The 16,812-nt window shown below is 36.8% G+C and overlaps 1 protein-coding gene across 1 annotated transcript in view; it reads right to left on the bottom strand.

Annotated features, from left to right (window-relative positions):
* Positions 1-353: 353 nt before the first annotated feature.
* Positions 354-16,812, bottom strand: part of LOC101894927 (tachykinin-like peptides receptor 99D) — a 191,810-nt gene continuing 175,351 nt past the window's right edge. Inside the window, exons 9-11 of the mRNA XM_059129644.1 lie at positions 7,475-7,614; positions 3,656-3,721; positions 354-1,521 (exon numbers count right to left, since the gene is read on the bottom strand). Coding sequence (XP_058985627.1) covers positions 1,055-1,521; positions 3,656-3,721; positions 7,475-7,614 — 673 coding nt within the window. The 3' untranslated portion in view covers positions 354-1,054. The remainder of the gene's footprint in view (positions 1,522-3,655; positions 3,722-7,474; positions 7,615-16,812) is intronic.

Raw genomic sequence — 16,812 nt, 5'->3', positions numbered from 1 at the left:
AAATGACAAACTTTATACTCCATCCATTTTATCGTTGAATTGCAAAAGTTCCAAATTTCAATTAATTTTTGTCTCTCTCTCCTTTTTTGAATTCGAAATGTTATATGTATATATATATATATATATATATATATATATATATATTATATATATATATATATATATATATATATATAATATATATATATATATATATATATATACATATATATATATATATATATATATATATATATATATATATATATATATATATATATATATATATATATATGTATATATATATATATATATACATATATTCAATACATTCATTCTTTATATTCAAATATTCATTTCATATCTAACCGGAACAGTCCTTAAAATACATCTCTTTAAACTAAACAAAAAAATATGAGGCGAAAATTTTCCTATACATTCTTAAAACTAGGGAATATCAGAATCTGTTTGAGTTGAAACTAGCTACCATCTACAATAGCGAGTAGTACTTCGGATGCCGAACAATTGCAAAATGTTGTCTAATACAAGTCCTGTACAAAAGGATACGGACACATGCCTTTCTCTCACACTCTTTCGCTGTTTCTGTTGGTTGGCATATTTTAATAGTTTGTTTCTTGCGAATGGCTTAAAGCCATGTTTTGTCCTGATTATGAAATGTATTAGATTTTGTTGCTGCTGTTGTACTGCTCGAATAAAGCATTTTAATACCACCGCCACCCGTAGAACTTCTATCATCCAAGTTTATAGCTTCGTGCTTTGATGTGAATGTGTTGTTGTTGGTTTTGCTGCTCGCTTTGCCAACTTCCAAGGTTAGGCCATTCGAAGTTCTTTGCCTGTCATAATCATTACTTGAATTATTGTACAGCAATAATGAAGAGTTCGAATTGGCGGGGATGCCGGCAGCAGCAGCAGCAGCAGTGGTGCCCGTGCCATTTGTCAATGTTGAACTGGTATAGAATAGACTTCCGTTTCCGTTGCTATTGCCACCATTATAAAGATCTTTTACTGCTTTGTCGCCGTCGTCCACTTCTACCTCGCAACCTCCTCCATTTTGTCAAGACATTAAAGCCGTTCGATTGGCCAAATAATTTGTATCACTTACACCATTAAACGCCGTCGGACATGTCCCAACCACATTCTCATTCGTTGCCGGTGTCCCCGTTGTCGCCGCTATTGTTGTTGTTGCCATTGTCCATTTACCATTCGGCCGTAGATTTGATTTTAGCAGCTTTTCTTTGGAGTTGTTGGCCGCATACAAGTGCAGGGGTCCATTACCGGTCAACGAAGCCAATTCATGGGAATTGTTGACACTGTTGGCCAACTTGACACTGTTCCGTTGGTGATACGAACCGTGATGATGTGGATGCGAATGATGATGTAGATGGTGTTGGTGATGCTGTGAATAATTGCCGCCACTTATATTACAAGTGTTTGGGACCATTGTTGTTGTAGTTGTTATGGGTGCTGAGTGGCGGCTGCTGTCACGGTGAGTTGTTAAAATTGTTGAACTACGAAGGATACCTAAAAGAAGAGAGAGAGAAAGAAAGACAAAAAGAATATGACAAATTATCCAGGGTCAGTTTTTTTGATTTTCGATGATGATTAATGAAGGACGATTAGCAGAGTCTTAGTAAAAATCAAATGGGAGTGAAAGTGTTGATGCGTTGTGAATGGAATATATCTAAGCCTTGCCTTTCTATGGATCTGCTATGACTCATAAAGACAAACACCTATTTCTAGGGGAATTATTCGCAGATTAAAGACAAACTATTACCTCCACCCACAAAAATATAAACCCCAACATCACAATCTGGTGTAGAACCGAGCTAGTAAACTTGTACCAGATTTTGGCAAAGGTTCCTATGGCACCTGCGATAATCAAACTCGAGCCAGAGAGATAAAAAAACTGCAACAGAGTCAAACGCCATAATTTTAACATTTTTTTTTTTAAATTTCATTGAATGAATGCGAAAAATGATTTAGATTTTTTCGAAGTGGCCACCTTTGGCACGAATTATGGCCTTCAAACGGCCAATGAAACCGTCACACGCTGCCCGAATGTTGCTCTGTGGTATTTTGGCCCATTCCCGGCGAAGCGCTTGCTTGAGGTGATCGACACTTTGGTATTTTTTAGTGCCAATCTTGCTTTCCAAAGACACAATAGTCCAATGGATTAGTATCCGGAGATTTTGGTGACCATTGTGCGCTGGAAATGAAGCGAAGAACCTCATTTTGTAACCATTCTTGGGCGGCGCATGCTGAGTTCGATGGTGCTGAGTCCTGTTGGAATGTCCAAGGTTTGCGGCCAAAATGTTTGCGTGCCCAAGGCTTTAAAACACCCTCCAGAATATTTTTGCGATTATATTCGACATTTATTCTGATGCAACGGTCGATTAATACGAGCGGAGAGCGACCATCGTCTGTTATGGCGGCCCACACCATCACCATGGCCGGCGCTTGAATTCTGGTGGCCAACCGAAAGTGCACATTTTCAGCTGTCCTCCTTGGCAAGTAAACACGATCATTTTGTCTGTTTAAAAACGGCTGAACAATGAATGTTTTCTCATCGGAGAAACCCAAATTCGGTAGTTCACCACTTTCAGCCAAGCGAAGCAACTCTTTAGCTCTTTTGAGTCTATTTTCTTTCTGTTGCGTTGTAAGTTGTTGCGTTTTTTGGAATTTCAATGGCTTTACCCCGAGTTAATTTTTCAATATTTGCCGAATGGAATATTGCAATATGTTCAGTTCACGAGCCATTTTTCGGCCACTGTGACCCGGGTTTCGATCAAGTCGCTTCTTTACTTTTCGAATCATTTCTGCTGATGCTGCTGTTTTCTTCCGCCCACTTCCTTGACGTCGCGCTACGTTACCAGTATCACGAGCGATGGTAAGAGACACAAAAGATTTATTCACATTTAAATGCTGGAATGCTGTAACGATAGCCACTTGTGGTTTTCCAGCCAAATATCACACTTGAATTCCATCACAAATACTTTTTTTCTGGAAAATTCTCACCAAAATGCTTTTGTGCGCTTGTAAAGACTGTATGAATTTTAACAGCTGTCGGACGAGTGGCCTAGAAATGACAGCAATCCTAAGTTGGTTGCAGTTTTTTCATGTCACCCTGTATTTTTAAGGTAGATTCGCAGAATAAAGATAAAATATCACTTCCACCCACAAATATATAAACCCCAAGATCAGAAGTTGATGGACTCCAAATAGAGCCGGACTAATAACTTTGCACCAGATTTTGGCAAAGGTTCATATGGCAGAATGCCTTTGAATCCAATTTAAAATTCCTGATATCTCCTTTATGTATATTGCATTTCAATATGTTTTACTTATTCTTTCACTATTCCCTATGTTTCTAAAGTTCATTCAGAAATTTGAAGCTTACACTTTATTCCCATAAAACTAAAAAAAATATTTCCGCGAATTGTTGCCAATTATAAAAAATGTTTTCCAAAATCACTGATTGACACGTTTATCTTTGTTGACCATTAACTAACCCCTTCGTTTTCCTATTATGCAAATATTTATGAACCTTTGCTCTACATTGGATTTTTTCTATTTCCATTCAAATTATTTTTGGTGTTTTTTATGTTGCTGAGTTTCCATGATAACGAGTGATTTGAAAAAAAAAAATCGAACTTACCACAGTGGGAAATGCGACGACTTTTTGGTGAGCCAGGGCAGGTGTAGAGAAACGAGCGCTGAGTATCTAAAAAATTGGAGGAAAAAGTTCAAAGTTATTGGAAAGAAAAACACTAGGTAAATGGAAAAACTGTAACAAGGTGTCAATTTTAATTGTCAAAGAAATATTGAAGGTACAATATTCTGTGTTCACTGTACCACAAAAACAGGTCAAAGCTTACACCTTTAACATTTGTCATCGGATGGCTTCAATTAATTCATATTCATCAATTTTTTTAATATGTCAAATGGTAATAAATAGATTTGAACAAATAAACTGAACTGACATTAGAATGGGTCGAATAGAATAAGAAACGTGACTAAAATCTTAAAATTGTTCTTTCAATACATATTAAGGATTGTCAATCTGTGCGTCTGTCAGTCTGTTTGCCTGGTGCGTGCGATGTGGAGTTTTTGATTTTGTCCAAACTTGGTATCAAGATTAAATCCAGTTCGGCCTACATTTTCTGGTTCCTCCCCCCAAAAGTTAAAAATCTTCACAGAAAACAAGTTAAAAATTATCAATTTTGTGAAAACTATGCAAAATCCAATTTTTATCAGTGCCAGGTCAAGTGCGAAAATGTGCAATATCGACCCACTCTATCAAGTAACTCTTATAAAATATAAAATAAGATTTGCTCTAAGTTGTTAGAATTTTGAATAACCAAAATTTTAAAAAAATGCGAAATACGTAACTGAATCTTTCTAAACCTTATAAATTCCAATGTTTCTACTAACACAAGATCTCCTGTGAAATATCATTTATCGGCCGTTTCATTCACATTTTGATTAACAATTATTCGCATAAAATTGGAAATAATATTCTGGTAGTCGATGTAATCCGAATCTAAAATTTTTGTAATATTTTTATCAGACTTAGGTCAGATACAAAATGGACAATATTGGCCCACAGCTTCGGGCCACTAAACCTCTAATATTTGTCCAAATGGGATGGAATTTGGCACTTACGGTTGAGTCTAGAAGCTAGTATGTCAAATTTGGTGAAGATCGGTTCAGACATAGCTATAGCTCCCATATATACTCTTCATCCGATTTGTTATATTTGTTACCCACAGCTGTAATATGCACTCCGTAACGACGATTTTCAGGGATACATATATAAAATGCGGCTCTGAAATATCTTTGTCAAATTTTATCGAGATCGGTTCCGATTTGGATATAGCTCCCATATATATTTTTATTCGATTTTAAGTTAATTGTGCACCAAATGGGTAATACAAGTCCGAATTTAAAAGATACAAATGTTTCGGCATTTTCAGTCCTTTGAACTTTAAATTATAATCATAGCGTGTATGAACTTTTAATTGTTATGTGGAGCTCTACTAAATTAGCAAAGTGGTGTAGGGTATCATAAAGTCGGTCCCGCCCGACTTTAAGACTTTCTTTACTGGTGAAAACTCTATATGTTCTTCTTGTGAACCATTAGTATTTAACAAGTAAAAAAAAAAACATTATGTTCGGCCGGTCAACCTTAGGGTAAAGGAAATATTAGAACCCATTATGACCCACATATAGCATACTTTCAGACAAATTCGTGGGAAAATTCATCAAAATACCGAATATCGGGAGGTACCGTTATATGGGTGCTATACAAAAACGTGGACCTATACATACAATGTTTCGCCAATGGAGCTAGAACCCATTATGACCAACAAATGCCAATTTTTAAACAAATCCGTGAAAAAATGTGGCAATCATAAAAAATCGAATATCGGGAAAACGTGGACCTATACACACACAATGTTTCGTCACACGAGGTAGAACCCATTATGACCTACAAATATAAATTTTTAGACAAATGCGTAAAAAAATGTGGCAAAAATCATCAAAATACCGAATATCGGGAGGTACCGTTATATGGGGACTATACCAAAATGTATATATATATATATATATATACATATATATATATATATATATATATATATATATATATATATATATATATATATATATATATATATATATATATATATATATATATATATATATATAATATATATATATATATATATATATATATATATTCCGTGTTACAAACGGAATGATTACGTTAATATACCCTCCTTTCCAAGCTGGAGGGTATAAAAATGTGGCTAGGTTGGTTAAATTAACACGGACCCCAAAAATGCTGTGGATTTTTTAAAAAATTGCAGAAAGTCCATAAAACAAGAAGTTTTTTTTTATATCAGACTAAGTTTTTCTTTGCCAGGGAGTTTTAAAATTATTCCTCAAGAATCCATCATTTTTACCGGAAAATCCTTAGAGAAAACCACTACTTTTTTCCAGGAAGTCATCGATAACCTTTATCAAATCAACTATTGTTTTTATAAGCGAGACTTGAGAACTCCTGGAACCAACATTTTTGGAGTATATTTTTAGGTCGTTTTTGAATTATTTATAAAAATGTCCGCACATCATGACAGGTCCATGTTTTGTTTTTACTCCATAATTTTTGTTCAGGAAGGTTTTGTAAGAAATCATAATTAATAATATTTTTCTAGGATGATATTTTCTAGGAAATATTATTTCTAAGAATTTAACATTAACATTTGAACAATTGATTAGATATATCCTTTTAAAGGTACGGTGGTAAAGATTGGACGACATATCTCAATATTTGGGAAAATCTGTAACTATTTTCCTTTTTAGTGGAGTTATTATTATTCAAAATTTGTAAAATTTTGAGGAAGATATGACAAACAGTGGCCAAATACATTTTCTCATCTCTTCTGGCTTTATTCTGAAGCCAATGACCAAGATTGGACTACACTGATTTCTTCCGATTTCGATCCCTTTTATATGAGAATTTTAGTATTAGAGTACACTTATTTAACACTAACAGCGATCCATCCTGATATCAAATTTGACTATCCTATTTAGTTACCATTAAGTACTTTTCGTACACCCTGAAAAATCAACCTTCATATATAAACGCAAAGTGCTCACAGAGATTCCTATACCAACATTCTGAATTCTATTTCTTTTTCTACAGTCGTAGGAAAATGGTACAAACTATAGCATTATATAGTACAAATTTCAAAATCTACCTCCTTATCTAAAAGATACATTCCGTGCATGCTGTTACCAAAATTCATAATTCCAGCTCTATTCCTACACTTTATGCTACAAATCCACCTTCTTATTTAAATGCTACACTACACTCACAGTGATCCATGTATCAATATTTCGAATTCTAGCTTTTTTCCTATATTACGTATCATATTTAGTACCATTTAGAACATTTCGTACCAAATCCATCACATTATATAAAATCTATACACGCACACACAAATTTCCAAATGATACCTTTATCCATTGACCCAAAACCATAATGCACTATATGTTATACAATTTGGTGCACTTAAGCACACCTTTCCGAAAATCAGGCATACTTCCGAAATTTAATTCCTACTCCCAAATTTAGTTCCCATTCCCAATTAGCACTATCCATTCACATAACCGATTTTCTAAAAACCCCTTTTGATCCGTCTATTGTACACAGCATCAAATACCCTTAATCTAAATTTAAAACTCCCAGCACTCCCACCCAAACGCCCACCTATTTCCAAACCACTTCCTTATATTAATCCTACTTTCCAAAACTGACTGACTGAAATTTCCAAATTAATCCTCTATCTCAATTTAAATTTAAATAATATTTTAAAATTATTTAAAATACATTCGACCCAGTCCAATGTCTTTCGAACGTGCATGCATGTGTTGTGTTGTACAAAAATACCAAATTTGGAACATTTACCATTACGTTTGATGCGATTGTGATCGGGTGAACCGGAGCATGAATAACGTGATGTCAGGTTATCACGACGATTTAGACTTTCAGCGCCAACATGAACGAATGGACACCAGCGGAAAAACATTTTGAAGCCAAAGCGAAACCTGTAAAAAAAAAAAAACGAGAAAAGAGAAAGGTAATAAAATAACACATACACACACACACACACACTCAGACAAATGTTGTCAATAATAAATCAACATCAGAGGTATGCAATGTCAATGATGATGATGATGGTGGTGGCACACGTTGCAGCTGGTGCAGTAACGGCACCCGAAGCAGCAGCAAGAGCAGCAGAGGCAGTAAAGGATATAAATTAAGTCATTGGAATAAAAACGGATTAAATGCAATGGTAATGGAAAGCGTATTCTCCCCCCATGTACTCCATCCCCGGTTCTACGAACTACAACCATCCAATTCAACCACCCATCCTCCGCAACTATTCCAGGATAAACTGTTGTTTAATGCCGGAAATGCAACTTTGGCGGATGTTCAAGAATGTTGGGCAACATAAAAACCGCAAGAGCTCAGACAAGGAGGTGGATGAGTAGGGAGAGGGGAATGGAAGGGATTCCACGTCAACAACAAACGACAACAGCAACAATAACATTAACGAAAGGAAAGGAAGTTGAACAGACCGGAATATAAGACAACCATGTTACGTGCAATTGCAAACAAGCAAAACAAAACAACAAAAATACAATGAGAACAAGAAATGAAAGTAAAGGATGATGGGCGCAGCAAAAAAAAAACTGAAAATAATAATAAAAACAATAACAATACGAACGAACGAACGAAGAAAGGAAAATGCGTAGGATGCCAAACAATGAATTGCTGAAATTAATTTCTCTTTGGCATTTCATTTTATTTGCAACAATAAAGAAAACGAAGAAGTCTCCAGCCAGAGATATTGATGCCTTGTGGCCGTGGAAGAGGTGGATGTGTGTGCATGTGTGTTTGAGTGTGCTGTGTAGAAACAATTCAACAAACAACACCACTCAACAATGCAACGTGTGGAATTTTAAGGATTTAGTTTGTATGAGTGTGTATGTGTGTGAAATCGATTTTATTATTATTTTTATGACGGTGGGGAAGAGAGAGAGAGAGAGAGACGCCGAATAGAGATCTATTAAATGAGAAAATGCCAAATCTGCCTAAGGATTGGTCGGCTGCGAAATATTTTAGAAATAATTTCAGCTTTGTGGCAAATCCTTAAGATGCACTCGTGTTCATCTTAGGATTCAAAAGGAAAATTTTTTACCAAGGTTTTATATTTCAATTAAAAACAAAAACGGGATTTCTCTTATAACGTATGTTTTGTGTTGGTGGGGCAAACAAGTGCGAGTGTTTTCGTACATGTTTTGCGATCATAAAAATAATAATGAATGCTACAATTTTTAGGGGAGAAAAGCTGTTAAAGGATTTTAAGATTTTGGGGGAACTTGGAGGGAGAAAAAAATACAATTTTGGTATTTCTCATAGAGGGACAATAAATATTTGCATAAAAATCCTCTCATAGCGGACCAAGGGGTCTACTCATAGAAGTTGAATCGCTCTTCTTACAGAAGACGAATAGGTCTTCTCATAGAAAGCGAATCGGCGTTCGCATTCAAGACCACTAGTTCTTCTCAAAGAAGACGAATAGGTCTTCTTAAAGAAGACGAATACAGAGTAAGACAAAAAAAACTGCAACAAAGTCAAACGCCATAATTTTGACATTTTATTGAATGAAAGCAAAAAATGCCGGAAATAGCATCATAATTTAGAATAAATTTAGATTTTTTCGAATTGGTCACCTTTGCCGTGAATTATGGCCTTCAAACGGCCAATGAAACCGTCACACACTTCCCGAACGTTGCTCTGCGGTATTTTGGCCCATTCCCGGCGAAGTGCTTGCTTGAGGTGATCGACATTTTGGTATTTTTTAGTGCCAACCTTGCTTTCCAAAATACTGCAGACACAATAGTCCAAGGGATTGGTATCCGGTGATTTTGGTGGCCATTATGCGCTGAAAATGAAGCGAGGAATCTCATTTTGTAACCATACTTGGTTGGCGCGTGCTGAGTGCGATGATGCTGAATCCTGTTGGAATGCCCAAGGTCTGCGGCCTAAATGTTTGCGTGCCCAAGGCTTTAATACACCCTCCAGAATATATTCCCGATACTATTCGGCATTAATTCTGATGCCACAGTCGATTAATACGAGCGGTGAGCGACCATCTGTTTTAAGGCGGCCCACACCGTCACCATGGCCGGCGCTTGAGTTCTGGTGGCCAACCGAAGGTGCACATTTTCACCTGACCTCTTTGGCAAGTAAACATCATCATTTTGTTTGTTGACAAACTACTGGACAACGAATGTTTTCTCATCGGCAGTTCACCACTTTCGGCCAATCGAAGAAACTCTTTAGCTCTTTTGAGTCTATTTTCTTTCTGTTGCGGTGTAAGTTCTTGCACTTTTTGGAATTTCAATGGCTTTACCCCGAGCTCCTTTTTCAATATTTGCCGAATGGAATATTGCAATATGTTCAGCTCACGTGCTATTTTACGGCCACTTCGAAGCGGGTTTGATCAAGTCGGTTCTTTACTTTTCGAGCCATTTCTGCTGATGTTGCTGTTTTCTTCCATCTACTTCTTGGCGTCGGGCTACGCTACCAGTAACGAGCGATGGTACGAGACACAAAAGATTTATTCACATTTAAATGCTGGAGTGCTCTATCGATGGCCACTTGTGGTTTTCCAGCCAAATATAAAGAAATCACACTATCACGCTTGAATTCTACCACGATTAACAATTTTTTCTGAAAAATTCTCACCAAAATGCCTTTGTGCGGTTGAAAACAATATAATGAGCTGTCACTGGAATAATTTTAACAGCTGTCAGACGAGTGGCTTATAAATGGCAGCAGTCTGAAATTGGTTGCAGTTTTTTCATCTCACTCTGTAGGTCTTCTCATAGAAGAGCAATAGGTCTTCTCATAGAAGAGCAATAGGTCTTCTCATAGAAAACCTATGCGTCTTCTTATAGAAAAGCTATGCGTCTTCTCATAGAATAGCTATGGGTCTTCTCATAGAAGGGCAATTGGTCTTTTTATAAAAGAGCAATAGGTCTTCTCGTAGGAGAGCTATGGGTCTTCTCATAGAAGAGCTATGGGTCTTCTCATAGAAGTGCTATGGGTCTTCTCATAGAAGAGCTATGGGGCTTCTCATAAAAGACCTATGGGTCTTCTCATAGAGGTGCTATGGGTCTTCTCATAGAAGAGTTATGGGTCTTCTCATAGGAGAGCTATGGGCCTTCGCATAGAAGAGCTTCTTCGTATAAAAGACCTATGGGTCTTCTCATAGAAGGCCTGTGGACCTTCAAATTAAATACCTAAAGACTTTCTAATTGAATTCAATCCATAATTTAATTATTTGTCTAGACTTACGGTAACGTAGACCCCCATCTACAACCATGACTTCCATACCCTACCAACCCCGTCATAAATTCATTCATTGTTAAATAATTGATTGAACAATTAATAATTCATCCTCTTTGGCAGCAGAAATGCTTCCTAGAATTCCACGTCGAGGTCTGCTGTGTTACGTTCCGACATCCTTTATTAAACTCTAGTTGTTATTTGTCGATATCGTTTCATTTTAGTCGTTTTTTTCTATTCTCTCTTCAATGCAGCACCACCATCATCTTCTATCCACTTATCTGTGTAAGGACCATGTTTGCAACGACCAAGGACTCTTGGCCAAGAGCTTTCACTTTAAAAAAAACGTTACCATTTTTTTCCGCCTTCAATGAATAGCAGTTTGATGTATTGGACGGATGTTTCTATGAGCTTTTGCTTTTTTTTTAAAGAAGAGCCATTCAAATGTCAAGACCAAAAGGTAGACAATGTTGTTCGGAGTATTTATAAGTGTGTGCGTTTGTTTAGGTGAAAGTAATCAAAGGAAGCTGGTCAATATTTTAAATTTTTCTTTAGAAAAACGAGTATTGGAATTGTAGTCTTTCTTTTAATACGAAATTATTTGTGAAATATTTCCAAAGAATTATTTTCATTTAAAGAAACCTCAAATGAATTCGAATTTTAATAATGAGGCCTTATACATTAGATTGTCTTTTGACATTTTTATGGTCTCAGTGTCTGGAAATTATATTCGTTTCTTTAAATTATTCTTATTAGATCCCCATCCCTTATTTGGCATTCAAAGTCATTGAATCAATGAGCATAACATTTATGAATATTCCATAATAGGTTCACAAAGGGAAAAATCGCCCACTTGGTTTCAATTTAAATGTACTTCAAATTTATAAAGTAACATTTTTCATTTTCAGTTGACTTCACAAAATTACATACACACTCACTCGAGCACACACACACACAGAGATACATTATTCTGACAACTGTTTCAGATGTGACCTTTTACCTTTATTAACATTTTAATGCTCTTGAAATCAGACCCATTTCAAATTGAAAATACCTTAATATATCTGTCTATAATATTTACATATTTTGCAGTATTGTTATGTGTATTATTTTTCGGGACAGTTCAAAATGTTAAAGAATTTAAATAAAGGAATACCCCAATGGGTCCCTCATTAAAGTTCGTTTTATTACCTTGTATCAAAGGATGTACATTCGTATCATCCGCAAAGAAGTGGATTTCAATGGAAATTGGTAGAAACGAGAGTAAAGAATAAGTGGATCTATGATACTTGAAAAATGATGTAATTGTTTAGCCCTTTTTATACCATCAACCTTATGGCGAAAGACATATGGGCAATATAACCAATAATTCAACATAGTTAAATCAATAACAGTTTTAGACCCTAGTTCTTTTGGGCGAAATATTTTCTCTATCAGAGACGATTTCTTTAGGCCCAAGCTTCAAATTTCACAAAAGTGCCGAAAATTATCGTTTCTGAAGAATATACAGGGTGAGATAAAAAACCGCTACAAAGTCAAACGCCATCATTTTTACATTTTTTTAAATTTTATTGAATGAAAGCAAAAAATGTCGGAAATATCATCTAATTTTAGAATAAGTTTAGATTTGTTCGAATTGGTCACCTTTGGCACGAATTGTGGCCTTCAAACAGCCAAGGAAACCGTCGCACGCTGCCCGAATGTTGCTCTGCGGTATTTTGGCCCATTCTCGGCAAAGCGCTTGCTTGAGGTGATCGACACTTTGGTATTTTTTAGTGCAAACCTTGCTTTCTAAAATACTCCAGACACAATAGTCCAACGGATTGGTATCCGGAGATTTTGGTGGTCATTGTGCGTTGGAAATGGAGCGAGGAACCTCATTTTGTAACCATTTTTGGGTGTCGCGCACTAAGTGCGATGGTGCTGAGTCCTGTTGGAATGTCCAAGGTCGGCCAAAATTTTTGCGTTCCCAAGGCTTTAATATACCCTCCAGAATATTTTCGCGATAATATTCGGCATTTATTCTGATGCCAAGGTCTATTAATTCGAGCGGAGAGCGACCATCGGTTTTTATGGCGGTCCACACCATCACCATGGCCGGCGCTTGAGTTCTGGTGACCAACCGAAGGTGCACATTTTCAGATGTAAACACGATAATTTTGTTTGTTTCCAAACTCCTGCACAACGAATGTTTTCTCATCGTTGAAAACCAAATTCGGCAGTTCACCACTTTCGGCCAAGCGAAGCAACTTTTTGGCTCCTTTGAGTCTATTTTCTTTCTGTTGCGGTGTAAGTTCTTGCAAAAAACTGCAACAAAATTCAGACTGCTGTCATTTCTAAGCCACTCACCCGACCGCTGTTAAAATTATTCCCGTGACAACTCATTATATTGTTTACCAGCGTACAAAAGCATTTTGGTGAGAATATTCTAGAAATAAGGTTATTCGTGATGGAATACAAGCGTGATAATGTGATTTCTTTATATTTGGCTGGAAAACCACAAGTGACTATCGTTAGAGTACTCCAGCATTTAAATGCGAATAAATCCTTTGTGTCTCGTGCCATCGCTCGTTACCGTGATACTGGTGGCCTAGCCCGACGTCAAAGAAGTGGATGGAAGAAAACAGCAACATCAGCAGAAATTGTTCGAAAAGTAAAGAAGCGACTTGATCGAAACCCGCGTCGCAGTGGCCGAAAAATGGCTCGTGAGCTGAAAAATGAGCTCCGAGTAATGCCAAATGGGCTCGGGGTAAAGCCATTGAAATTCCGAAAAGTGCAATAACTAGACCTCAACAGAAAGAAAAGAGACTCAAAAGAGCTAAAGAGTTGCTTTGCTTGGCCGAAAGTGGTGATCTACCGAATTTGGTTTTCTTCGATGAGAAAACATTCGTTGTCCAGCATTTTGTAAACAAAGAAAATGAACACGATCATTTTCTTTGTTTACAAAATGCTTGCTAAAAAGGTCAGCTAAAAATGTGCACCTTCGGCTGGCCACCAGAACTTAATCGCCGACCATGGTGATGGTCGTGATGATACTAGTAGCTGGTAGCCTGACGTCAAGGAAATAGACGGAAGAAAACAGCAATATCACCAGAAGTGGTTCGAAAAGTAAAGAAGCCACTTGATCGAAACGACGTGGCCCAAAAATGTCTCGTGAGCTGAACATATCACAATATTCCATTCGACAAATATTGTAAAATGAGCTCGGGGTAAAGTCATTGAAATTCAAAAAAGTGCAGGAACTTACACCGCTAGGCCGTGAACTGCCGAATTTGGTTTCCTCCGATGAGAAAACATTCGTTGTCCAGCAGTTTGTAAACAAACAGCTGAAAATGGGCAACTTCAGTTGGCCACCAGAACTAAAACGCCGGCCATGGTGATGGTGTGGGCCGCCATAACAGCCGATGGTCGCTCTCCTCCGTGGTATCAGAATAAATGCCGAATATTATTGCGAAAATATTCTGGAAACATTTTGATGCAAACAACACGCGCCACCCAAGAATGGTTACAAAATGAGGTTCCTCGCTTCATTTCCAGCGCACAATGGCCACCAAAATCTCCGGATACCAATCCGTTGAACTTTTGTGTCTGGAGTATTTTGGGAAGCAAGCGCTTCGCCGGGAGTGGGCCAAAATACCGCAGAGCAACATTCGGGCAGTGTGTGACGGTTTCGTTAGCCGTGAAGGCCATAATTAGCGCCAAAGGTGACCAATTCCAACAAATCTAAACTAATTCTAAAAGTTGATGCTTTTTCCGACAGTTTTTGCTTTTATTCAATCAAATTTAAAAAAAAATGTAAAAAGTATGGAGTTTGACTTTGTTGCAGACTCTATCTCACCCTGTATATCCGATACGTATTTTTAACATCTGTGACCGGAGAAGCCATCTGTGACCTGAAAAGCCAAAAATGGTTATTACTTTTAATTTGTGCGCTGCGTTTCCTCCAATTATTGATTTTCAAAATATTTTTTAACAAATTTGGAAGATATCGGACACACTTAAAAACAGTGAAGAAAGTCTTAAAGTCGGGCGGGCCGACTTTATGATGCCCTACACTACTTTGCTAATTTAGTAGAACTCCGCATAACAATTAAAAGTTTTTATGGGAGAATTCAATCATACACGCTATGATTATAATTATAATTTAAAGTTCAAAGGACTAAATATGCCGAAGCATTTGTATCTTTTAAATTCGGACTTGTATTGCCCATTAGGTGCACAATTAATTTGAAATCGGATAAAAACAAATATGGGAACCGATCTCGATAAAATTTTGGCAAAGATATTTCTGAGCTGTATTTGATATATTTCCCTGAATATCGTGTTACGGAGTGCATATTACGGCTGTGGGTAACAAATATGCAAATCGGATGAACAGTATATATGGGAGCTATAGCTACATCTGAACCGCTCTTCACCAAATTTGGCATACTAGCTTTTAGACTCAATTCCGTCGTAAGTGCCAAATCTCATGGAATTTGGGCAAATATTAGACGTTTGGTGCACAATAAAAGGTAAATCGGACGAAGTTATATATGGGAGCTATATCCAAATCTGAACCGATCTCGATAAAATTTAGCAAATGTATTTCTGAGCTGTATTTGATATATTTCCCCAAATATTGTTGTTGCAGGGTGCATATTACGTCTGTGGAGGACAAAAATAACAAATCGGATGAACAATATATATGGGAGCTATAGCTATATCTGAACGGATTTCGATCAAATTTGGCATACATATTTTCAGGTCCAATCTGATCGTAAGTGCAAAATTCCATATTATTCGGACTGATATTACACGTTTGGTGCACAATAAAAGGAAAATCAGACGAAGATATATATGGGAGCTATATCTAAATTTTGACCGATTATCTCCAATTTCAATAGGGTTCGTCCTTGGGCCAAACAAATGATTTGTGCAAAATTTCATCTGGATAGGGCAATAAATGCGAACTGTACTTTGTTTACAAAAATACATGGACAGACGGACAGACGGACGGACGGACATGCATAAATCGGCTCAGAATGTGATTCTATGCAGACCATCAAAAGCAACTATGGGTCTATCTCGTTTCCTTTTGCCTGTTACAAACAAATGCACAAAGACATAATACCCTGACCACCTTGTGGTGTAGGGTATAAAAATTGTTATCACCTGGTAGCTCTACCTTACCTTTCTGTTGTACCATGTATCTACCATTTGAATATATGGAAATAAATTTAGAATTTTTAAAATAAATTCCAAGGATTCCACGAATATTCATGCTAACTATTTAACTCATTTCCCTAGCCTTAAGACCACATTATGTAATAATAGTTTTTAACCTAAATCCCAACTAAAACCACTATTTTCATTTGAATTTTCCACAACATAGATGGGAAAATGTGTTTAATGTTATTTATGGCAAATTTCACACAGTTCCGGCTTTGAAGCGAACGAACAAGCCACATTTTAAGGAAACACAAACACACACACGCACCCACATTGAAATTGCTTCGGATTTTTGCGCTCAAAAGGAAGACGTTGATGGAAGCCACAAGAAAATACAATAACTCAATCTAAACAATCTCTGCCATGCCATATGCTCATAGAGGGGGTAAAAAGAGATGGGGAGATGGGGGAGAGGAGAGGTAGAACGAGGTTATGGGTTTGGCTTCCATTTATGCTAATAAATGCCAGTATTTAAAAGCACCTATGTATGAACAAAGAAGAAAAAATGTAAAACAACAAACAAAAGAAAGCAAAACCTAAAACAATGCTTTTAAGAGAAAAATGTTTACACATCCTGTTAGAACATTTTCTGGGAAGCGATATTTTTGCCAAAAGTGCTGCTACAGCTGCCGATGGTGGTTACGATGATGAATATAAAAATGATGATGATGATG

This window comes from Musca domestica, unplaced genomic scaffold (assembly GCF_030504385.1).
Source record: "Musca domestica strain aabys unplaced genomic scaffold, Musca_domestica.polishedcontigs.V.1.1 63, whole genome shotgun sequence".
In the NCBI taxonomy this organism is placed as follows: domain Eukaryota; kingdom Metazoa; phylum Arthropoda; class Insecta; order Diptera; family Muscidae; genus Musca; species Musca domestica.
Note: the sequence above shows the minus strand (reverse complement) of the source record. Positions and strands in the feature narration are given on the sequence as shown.